Source organism: Sprattus sprattus, assembly GCF_963457725.1.
Source record: "Sprattus sprattus genome assembly, chromosome: 5".
Classification (NCBI taxonomy): Eukaryota; Metazoa; Chordata; class Actinopteri; order Clupeiformes; family Clupeidae; genus Sprattus; species Sprattus sprattus.
The window spans coordinates 3,641,729-3,651,728 of record NC_137924.1 but is presented as its reverse complement, the minus strand read 5'-3'; the positions used below and the strand labels follow the sequence as shown (position 1 = coordinate 3,651,728).

Sequence of the window (10,000 nt, the reverse complement as noted above, 5' to 3'; positions counted from 1 at the left end):
AGCTCCAGGGAGTGGAGGTAGAGGGGGGGCAGGGCACGCAGCAAGCCCCGGAAGAACACCCTAAGCAGGGGGGAGAGGTTTAGAGGGTGAGAGAGACACGGGGTCACCAGGGGAGAGGAGCACGGGGTCACCAGGGGAGAGAGGGTGAGAGACACGGGGTCACCAGGGGAGAGGGTGAGAGACACGGGGTCACCAGGGGAGAGAGGGTGAGAGACACTGGGTCACCAGGGGAGAGAGGGGGTGAGAGACACTGGGTCACCAGGGGAGAGAGGGGGTGAGAGACACTGGGTCACCAGGGGAGAGAGGGGGTGAGAGACACTGGGTCACCAGGGGAGAGAGGGTGAGAGACACTGGGTCACCAGGGGAGAGAGGGGGTGAGAGACACTGGGTCACCAGGGGAGAGAGGGTGAGAGACACTGGGTCACCAGGGGAGAGAGGGTGAGAGACACTGGGTCACCAGGGGAGAGAGGGTGAGAGACACTGGGTCACCAGGGATTGGAGCAAAAGAGAGTATGAAAAAGAGAGTGATTGAACACTGGAGCACCAAATTGTGTGAGAGAGAGAGAGGGAGGGAGAGAGAGAGAGAGAGGGAGAGAGAGAGAGAGAGAGAGAGATACTGACCATAGTCTGGAGAGCATGCTGAGGAGCACGAGGTTGAGGACAGAGAGAGAGAGAGAGAGAGAGAGAGAGAGAGAGAGAGAGAGAGAGAGAGAGAGAGAGAGAGAGAGAGAGAGAGAGATCCTGACCATAGTCTGGAGAGCATGCTGAGGAGCACGAGGTTGAGAGAGAGAGAGAGAGAGAGAGAGAGAGAGAGAGAGAGAGAGAGAGAGAGAGAGAGAGAGAGAGAGAGAGAGAGAGAGAGAGAGAGAGAGAGAGAGAGAGAGAGAGAGATACGTACCATAGTCTGGAGAGCATGCTGAGGAGCACGAGGTTGAGGACGAGGAACTCTCCTGTCTGCAGGTGCCGTCTGCTCAGACTGGGGGACGCCAGAGTCAAGGCCTGCAGCTTACATATTCAACTGTGTCTGTGTGTGTCTGTGTGTGTCTGTGTGTGTCTGTGTGTGTCTGTGTGTGTCTGTGTGTGTCTGTGTGTGTCTGTGTGTGTCTGTGTGTGTCTGTGTGTGTCTGTGTGTGTCTGTGGGGCCAATGATTTTCCGCGATAACGGAAAACGGAAGGACATTGCGGAATGTATCATTCGAACGGAATTGCAACTTTCAGACGGAAACATCATTTTGTGCTGTATTTTGCCTTGCAAGACAAGACCCTGCATGCTGCAGAATTCACAAAATGTGAAGTGGAAAATCATTGGCCCTGTGTGTGTGTGTGTGTGTGTGTGTGTGTGTGTGTGTGTGAGTGTGTATGTGTGTATGTGTGTGTGTGTGTGTGCGCCTGAGTAAAGGATACATGAAGGCTTTTGAGCAGTGCTCCAAGAGGCGGGTGAGGAGACAGGCCCCGCCCAGTATCTTCACACACACCCACTCCAGAAGCGCCTGACTGGGCACCTCACACTGCCCACACTCCAGCCCTACGGTCCTGTAACACACACACACACACACACACACACACACACACACACATACACACACACACACCACAATATATTTACACACACACACAGAGATCACAAAATATTAACACACACACAGATCACAATATAATAACACACACACACACACACACACACAAACACACACAGATCACATCATATTAACATCATATTTACACATACACACACACACACACACACACACACATATCATAATATATTGACACACACAACTCAATATATTAACACATATAGAGCACAATATATGAACACACTGTGCAGGATCTTTGCACCAACCAATCAGCTCCCTCACAATGCCTATAAGTTACAGCTTTATACCATTATTAGCAAAGTGTCTTTGCATTAAATGGGCTGTTACCCAAACGTATGTAATATTCCTCTGTCTAAGGTGACATGTGACCCAAAAGTATATAATATTTTCTGACTAAAGGCCGAAATCTACGACTCCTTTACCGCGTGGTCACCGGTTGCCTCGGCGGACGTGTTAACATGTTTGGGTCTCCTATGGTTGTGGGTGTTGCAAAGCAATAATAATAATAAAAAAAAGATTGTTTGTTTGACCTTTTTTTGCTTAGATTTTTTTTTAGTTTCAGAGAAATAGACAATATAAAATGTTAAGTATAAACCCTGTTATTGTAACTGAAAATCAGTATGAGAGGATTTGCAAGGTGTATGAGCCAGCTATCTAATGTTGGCATACTACTCTCCACAAGGTAAACAGTGGTGTATTGACTGAGTCGGATAGTTAAAAAAATTGGGAGGTGCACTACAGGCCACGGAGAGGGTTTGCCACGACGGAGAGGGCTCTCCGTGTCTGCGTGCACGGACGACCATACATTGGCCTAAAGGGGTGTGACCCATACGTTTTTAATATTTCTCTGAGCGGTCATGTGATGGTAAACAAGGTTGGGGAAAAGTGGGCGTGTATAGTACATACCGCTGGGCTTTCTTAGGACACGCCTCCCAAAGGTCCTGAACCGCCTCTCTCAACTCCATCGCCTTCACTCGGTGTATACACTGCTCTACCTGAAGCACGGAAACACACAGGGTCAGAAGAATCATACACATTTATCTGAAATACAAATTACAAGGTGTCCGATTCAGATGAAAAATAATACTGTCCACACTGTCTGTAGTACAGGACAGAACTGCAAGTCAAAGGGCGGCCCGGTACTCCACACAGTGCCAAGCTCTCAGTGCATAGCCTACCATTTAAGCTTCATCGGAATCTGAATCTTTGACCATTTTTTAAATCTTTCTATTTCAAGAGTAAGTTTCACCTGTTTGAGGGAGCGGAACGGCTTCTGTTGTCTGGAGCTGTTGTTGGTGACGTAAAGCACCTCGTACAGCACGCGTATCTCCGTCTGCAGGACCTCGCTGCAGAAAAGTTTGAGAAACTTCTCGCTCTTCGCAACGAGACATTGCAACACAGTGTCTGTGAATAAACAGTAAAGGGTACAGTGTGAGGCTCAAACCTGGAGTGTATGGGTTGACATAACGCTTCTTTGCTCAGAAAGCGCTTAGGCTTTCGCCTACTAATCCACGTGGATACAGCCACTCGAGCTGTGCTTGGTTCGGGAAACTAACCTGAATTCAACACTAAAAGGCCAACGGTAACATTATTCCAGACAACCCGGGCATAATTTTGTAACTTGCCGCTTATGACATACCTGTGTCTTCTGCAAACGGTATTCGGTAGACAGACACAGCACATGGAAAAGGAATGTGTATCTTATTCCACGGCTCTTCCGCCATGCTTCTTTCAAACAACAAGGCAGAGCCGCAGTGGCAGCCAATGAAATTCTTGCTATACTTGACGTCATTTTCATGCGCGAAGTCTTTTTCACTGAAAGCATCTCAAGCATCTTATATCATTTTATCAAAACTTTATTAGGTTCACAAAAGGTATAACTTGAGCGTACACATACAATACAATACAATGTGTATTTAAAAATAATTAAATATTACAATATTTATAGCTTATATTTGCCAAACTGTTCTGCAATTTCGTGGACAGCTGGTATTCATTACTTTATTTACACCATATAATATACAGGTAATAACAATATATAACAGGGTTCAACTTTGGCATATTTCAGCAGTTTTTCTCATTCCACAGCAGTCAGACACGTGTCTCATTGTGAGGAGTTCTAACCTAGTCTATGACCTGTTGATATGACTCTGGGAAGTGTGTGTGTGTGTGTGGATGTCATTCTAAGACCGGTCATCCAGTATGTGCTGATGTCATTTGGAGACGTGTGTGTGTATCCAGTCTGTGACGTGTGTGTTGACATCATTTGGAGACGTGTGTGTGTATCCAATCTGTGACGTGTGTGTTGACATCATTTGGAGACGTGTGTGTGTATCCAATCTGTGACGTGTGTGTTGACCTCCTTCAGCACGGCCTCCTCAGGTCGCCCCCTGACGGTGAGTCCATGGCTGCCCCCCTCCACCCACCTCACCTCTGTGGGGGCTCGCATGACCCCAACCAGCTCTTCCAGAAGTTTCTACAGACACACACACACACACACACACACCAAGGCTAATTAGTTTCTCTCCTCTTGTGCCTCCAGGTGCAGACATACGTTGCTGTGGTATTGCCCCCAACCAGCTCTGCCAGAAGTTTCTACAGAGCATTGATAAAGCGAGTCAGCAGATGGTAACTCATCACACACACACACACACACACACACACACACACACACACACACACACACACACACACACAGACACACACACACACACACACACACACACACACACACACACACACACACACACACACACACACACACACAGACACACACACACACACACACACACACACACACACACAGACACACAGTAGCCCACTGCTCCCTCGCCTTTGTGTTGTTGTGTGTGTGTGTGTGTGTGTGTGTGTGTGTGTGTGTGTGTGAGAGTGATGAGTTACCATCTGCTGACTAGCTTCATCAATGCTACTCATGCCAGTGAGCAGTGGGCAGTATAAGACAGACAGCACGGCTGAGACGGTGTGTGTGTGTGTGTGTGTGTGTGTGGGCTTCTCTCACCCTCTTGCACATGTTGTCTGCGGTGCCAGAGATGAAGAGCACTGGCTGATGGGATAGCGCTCGGAGGTCCTGGCTGCGCTGCTGGTTTGTGTGTGTCTGAGCTGGGGGATGGAGGGGGAAGGACACACACACCGTGCCCTGCACACACTCCTCGTCACCCTCGTCACTGAGCTGCCTGGCCAGAGAGACGGCTGCCCGCGCACCCATGGAGCGCCCTGACACACACACAGACACACACACAGACACACACACACACACATAGACACAGAGACACACACACACACACACACACACACACACACACACACACACACACACACACACACACAGACACACAGACACAGACACAGACACAGACACAGACACACATAGACACACACACACAGACACACATACACACACACACACACACATACACTCACACACACACAGACACACACACACATAGACACAGAGACACACACACACACACACACACACACTCCTCTGAAACTCCTCATTCTGCATATCTATAATATGACCTGACTTCAACAAAAAATGCTGGTGTAGTTTTTATTGCCTATTGCATTCCATAAAATCTTTATATCAGGTGATTTCTTTTCCCTAACGTCAGCAAACATTCGAGAACACAGAACAAGAATGGAACAGGAAATGACAAGAAGTCAGTAGGCCTATCAAAATTAAATAAGGAGAAGAAGAAGAAGCTGTACAGATCAGTGGATAAGGCTATAGTCTAAAACTGCTGCCTTTCTCTTTACCAAACTTACCGCCTAGGAAGAATTTTGTCAGTGTGAACCTGTCTTGGCTTTTCAAATATTTCTGTGAAGCAAAACAACACAATAATATCATTTCACAAACTAGGCTTTGATGAAACCGATGCAACCAGTAGCCCCCTCTCAGTTGGCGAGTAGTCAACAAACCGTGACATCATCTAACAAACACGGAACTCACCAGCACGGCCCCGTAGGCTTTCACTCTGTACGTCAGATTCAGGCTTTTACAGGTGAACCGCACACAAAGGTGGCCAGAGGCTGCCACGGCCTGCGCCAACGACACCAGGTGCCTGAAGTTCATGTCTCCGCCTGCCCCGTGAGTCAGGACGAGCACGGCCCGCTCATCCGCAAACTTAACGGGGACAGTTATCACCGCGTTCAGCCGCTTCTCCCCGAAGGGTATTTGTATTGTTTCCTAAAAGGTAAATATGCATCCACGACATACAACAATTAACTTTAGTTTTAGTACAATTCTTTACTATTGTCAAGACAAACTTGAAAAAACAACAACACCATACCTCGGAACACTCCGCCATAGCATTTAAAGTGTTGCGCGGTCTTGTAGCTGAATAAATATCAGCCGCACAGCGCCATCTACTGTTCAGGAGTCGACACGAGCAGTGCTTTCTCAATTTGCCCCAGAAAGTTGCCCAATATCATAAGCCTCACAACCTCAATAATGCTTGTGAGGTTTCACCTTAACAAATGACCCTCTTAATGCCTAAATTACCCCCCAAGGGTTGCTTGCCAGGGAATAGAACCATCGCCCACAGAACATTAGAGAATCAACCTCGCTCAACTGCTTTAAAAGAAATCTCAAAACATTGTTGATAAATAACCCAAAATAGTGGGTAAGAGGTAGAACTTGTATATCAGGATTTTATTTTATTTTAGTTTTGATTTATTGTCAAACCAGCCTTTTGGCTATAATTGGGTGCATTTACATTTTAATGTTTATTAATGTACACTGTCCCTCTTGATCAAATAAACAAATTGATTGAGTGTTGCTTGAAGAGATGACCGGCACTCCTCACCGCCAACCGGATAAGGATCTCACATGTCAGCAGGGTCCGAGGCGACCTCCACGTCTGCACACACAAACCTGTGTCGACCTGTGTGTGTGTGTGTGTGTGTGTGTGTGTGTGTGTGTGTGTGTACGTGTGTATGTTTAGTACACAAGGAAATAAAAGCACCACATTTGTGTCCCCCTGTGTGTGTCTGTGCGCGGGTGTGTGTGTGTGTGTGTGTGTGTGTGTGGTGTGTGTGTGTGAGAGTGTGTGTGTGTGTGTGTGTAGTACAAGAGGAAATAAAAGGCACCACACTTTTCTCCCCGTGTGTGTGTGTGTGCGCGGGTGTGTATGTGTGTGTGTGTGTGTGTGTGCGCACGGGTGTGTGTGTGTGTGTGCGCACGGGTGTGTGTGTGTGCGCGGGTGTGTGTGTACAAGTAAATAAAAGCACCACACCTGTCCTGATGTGTCAAAGGGCTCTGCTGTAAGGAAGCAGTTAACAGCTTTTCTTTGTGTGTGTTCCTGTTCAGGTACTTAGGAACACTTCCAAGGTCAAGGTTCTGGCAGCAGTGTGCAGTCACCTGAGGTATAGCAGTAATAAACCAGACCATGACATTTGATCATCTTAATTCAAATCAGCATGGTGACAAACCAGACTAGACAGAACTGACAAGAATACACAGAGCCCAGTGTGTGATCGATCATGTGTGTGTGTGTGTGTCTGTGATTAATCATGTGTGTGTGTGTGTGTGATCAATCATGTTTGTGTGTGATCAGTCATGTGTGTGTGTGTGTGTGATCGATCATGTGTGTGTGTGATCAATCATATTTGTGTGTGATCAGTCATGTGTGTGTGTGTGTGTGTGTGTGTGTGTGTGTGTGCGATCGATTTTGTGTGTGTGTGATCAATCATGTGTGTGTTTGATCAATCATCTCTGTGTGTGTAGGGTGATCAATTATCTGTGTGTGTGTGTGTGTGTGATCAAATCATCTGTGTGTGTGTGTGTGTGTGTGTGTGTGGATCAATCACTTGTTTGTGATCATGTGTGTACAACAACCTGAAGCTTTCCAACTTGGACCTCTGACATGGTCTAACATGGTCTACGACACACAGAAATCACAAGACGCACAGAGGCCATGTTAATAAACAAGTATTGGAAAAATATTTATTAAAATCTTCATTATAAAACTGACATTCAGTAGAATTGTCACGGTGTTAAATAGGGGGGCGGCCCCAGAGATGTGTGTGTGTGTGTGTGGCCCCAGAGATAAACACCATGCTACACCATGTGCCATGCTCTTCATGAGGCTGAAGAGAGAGGGACACTGTGTCTGTGTCTGTGTCTGTGTCTGTGTCTGTGTCTGTGTCTGTGTCTGTGTCTGTGTCTGTGTCTGTGTCTGTGTCTGTGTCTGTGTCTGTGTCTGTGTCTGTGTCTGTGTCTGTGTCTGTGTCTGTGTCTGTGTCTGTGTGTGTGTGGCCCCAGAGATGTGCACTTAGGTCAGGGGTCAGGGGATGCCTTCAGCACTGATCTGAGGACAGTTTGTCAAAGCTCATCCTTCGCCTATAATAAAGACAGAGAGAGAGAGAGAGAGGGAGAGCGAAGAGAGAGAGAGAGAGAGGGAGACAGAAACAGAGACAGACAGAGAGAGACATAGAGAGAGAGAGAGAGCGAAGAGAGAGAGAGAGAGAGAGAGAGGGAGAAAGAGACAGAGACAGATGGAGAGAGATGGAGACAGAAACAGAGACAGACAGAGAGAGAGAGAGAGAGAGAGAGAGAGAGAGAGAGAGAGAGAGAGAGAGAGAAAGACCGAGAGAGAGACAAAATATTATATGTCACCACTGTCGCCATCTGGACCAGAATCAATGCCAGTGCCATAAAAGTCAGATGTTTATAGACATATAAAAGGAAATAACAAAATGGCATCAAACACATCAGGCCTCCAGGTGGACAGTCTTTGATCTATTTTCACACCACACAGAATGAAGTGGAATTGCTTTACGGCTGGCGGCAGCATCTTTCTGACACGTCACTCATCTGATCCCACTCTATTGGTGTGTGTGTGTGTGTGTGTGTGTGTGTGTGTGTGTGTGTGAGGTGGGTATGATTATGTATTTGCATGTGTGTATATATTGGTATGTTTGTGTGTGCGTACAGAGGTCTTTGTGTGTGTGTGTGTGTGTGTGTGTATGTGCGTTCAGAGGTGTTTGTGTGTGTGTGTATGTGCGTACAGAGGTGTGTGTCTGTGTGTGTGTCTGTGTGTGTGTCTGTGTGTGTGTGTGTGTGTGTGTGTGTATGTGTGTGTGTTTTAATAGCATAGAAGCCAGGGGTCGGGTCAGACAGGCTTCAGTAACTCGCATGTCTGCACATTCCTCTACTCCTGTAAACGGTGTGTTGTGAAGTTAAGATGCCCCTCTGATATGGGGAGGTCAGGTGTGTGTGTGCGTGTGTGTGTGTGTGTGTGTGTGTGTGTGTGTGTGTGTGTGTGTGTGTGTGTGTGTGTGTGTGTGTGTGTGTGTGTGTGTGTGTGTGTGTGTGTGTGTTTAAAGCGGATTTCCTAATCTCTGTTTTGAAAACATTGGCTGCAGTGGGTGCCACAACAGCAGATGCTGAAAAGATAACCAGTATGCGTGTGTGTGTGTGTGTGTGTGTGTGTGTGTGTGTGTGTGTGTGTGTGTGTGTGTGTGTGTGGTGTATGTGTGTGTGTGCTCATGTGTGTGTGTGTGTACCTGTGTATGATGGCAGTAGCAGGGGAAGAGCTCGTCTTTAGGCTGCTCCACAATCTCCATCCCCTCTCTGACCTCAGGTTCAGTCACCTGACGCTTAGCGTATTCCTGAAACACACACACACACACACACACAGATTTAACATTGAAGTTATGAATATTATGAGTTAAGTTTTGGCATAACATGTACCAAACAGGTACCATAATAACCTCGTAAAGATTTAGATTTCTGTAACAAAGTGTTTCTCTTTATTGTGTTCACCCATAAAGTGATTAAGGATTAAGGCCCAAAGCTTCTCTTCTTCCGAAAACAGCTGAACCTGATCAGAAGTCGTAAAGTGACCAAGTTCAATGTCATATATTCATTGTCATATATTTACACACACACACACACACACACACACACACACACACACACACACACACACACACACACACACACAGACACACACACACACACACACACACACACACACACACACACACACACACACACACACACACACACACACACACACACACACACACACACAGTTCTTTCCCCCTTCTTTTGTATATGTTGATAATATGTATCCTTCCATTGAAAGAAGTAAATGTTTTGCTGTACCCATCTGGTCTATTCTGCAGTTTGATAACTTAATTATGCTTAATTGGGTACTGGATTGGCCTCCAGCGTTTCATCTCCATTTCATTGGACTCATTAAGTCATGTGTTGCTTTATAACCAAATTGGACTCGTTAAGTCATAACGACCTCATCTAGCTACTATGTGTCACCCTATGTTTCTTTCCATCCAGTCTCCTCCCCCCCTCCTTTCTTCTCCTCCCCTCCTCCTTCTCCTCCCCTCCTCCTTCTCCTCCCCCCTCCTTCTCCTCCCCC

The 10,000-nt window shown here is 46.7% G+C and overlaps 3 protein-coding genes across 3 annotated transcripts in view; all 3 read right to left on the bottom strand.

Annotated features, from left to right (window-relative positions):
- rmp64 (ribonuclease MRP subunit p64) overlaps positions 1-3,323 on the bottom strand; it is a gene marked incomplete at its 3' end in the record, with an annotated part of 9,633 nt that extends 6,310 nt beyond the window's left edge. The window contains exons 1-6 of the mRNA XM_080839095.1: positions 3,238-3,323; positions 2,848-3,002; positions 2,505-2,593; positions 1,405-1,533; positions 899-976; positions 1-60 (exon numbers count right to left, since the gene is read on the bottom strand). The exon at positions 1-60 is cut by the window's left edge and continues 146 nt beyond it. Coding sequence (XP_080695221.1) covers positions 1-60; positions 899-976; positions 1,405-1,533; positions 2,505-2,593; positions 2,848-3,002; positions 3,238-3,322 — 596 coding nt within the window. The 5' untranslated portion in view covers position 3,323. The remainder of the gene's footprint in view (positions 61-898; positions 977-1,404; positions 1,534-2,504; positions 2,594-2,847; positions 3,003-3,237) is intronic.
- A 411-nt stretch (positions 3,324-3,734) lies between these two features.
- On the bottom strand, positions 3,735-5,937 carry tex30 (testis expressed 30). Its single transcript, XM_080839108.1, has 5 exons — positions 5,909-5,937; positions 5,569-5,805; positions 5,385-5,436; positions 4,618-4,832; positions 3,735-4,074 (listed from the first exon to the last, which is right to left on the bottom strand). Exons 1-5 carry the CDS (start codon positions 5,924-5,926, stop codon positions 3,910-3,912), a joined length of 687 nt encoding a protein of 228 aa, XP_080695234.1. The 5' UTR covers positions 5,927-5,937; the 3' UTR covers positions 3,735-3,909.
- Positions 5,938-7,849: 1,912 nt separating this feature from the next.
- The window catches only part of poglut2 (protein O-glucosyltransferase 2), a 15,845-nt gene continuing 13,694 nt past the window's right edge, over positions 7,850-10,000 (bottom strand). Inside the window, 2 exon segments of the mRNA XM_080839096.1 lie at positions 7,850-7,959; positions 9,126-9,230. Of these exon segments, the coding sequence (XP_080695222.1) occupies positions 7,942-7,959; positions 9,126-9,230 (123 nt within the window). The 3' untranslated portion in view covers positions 7,850-7,941.

Bases quoted from the DNA above. Each gene is read 5' to 3' on its own strand.
- tex30 (XM_080839108.1), bottom strand. The intron at 5,437-5,568 runs GTGAGTTCCGTG...TTTGCTTCACAG, and splicing joins AAGCCTACGGGGCCGTGCTG to AAATATTTGAAAAGCCAAGA. The intron at 4,075-4,617 runs GTGAGAGAAGCC...GTGTGTCTGTAG, and splicing joins CAGACAACATGTGCAAGAGG to AAACTTCTGGAAGAGCTGGT.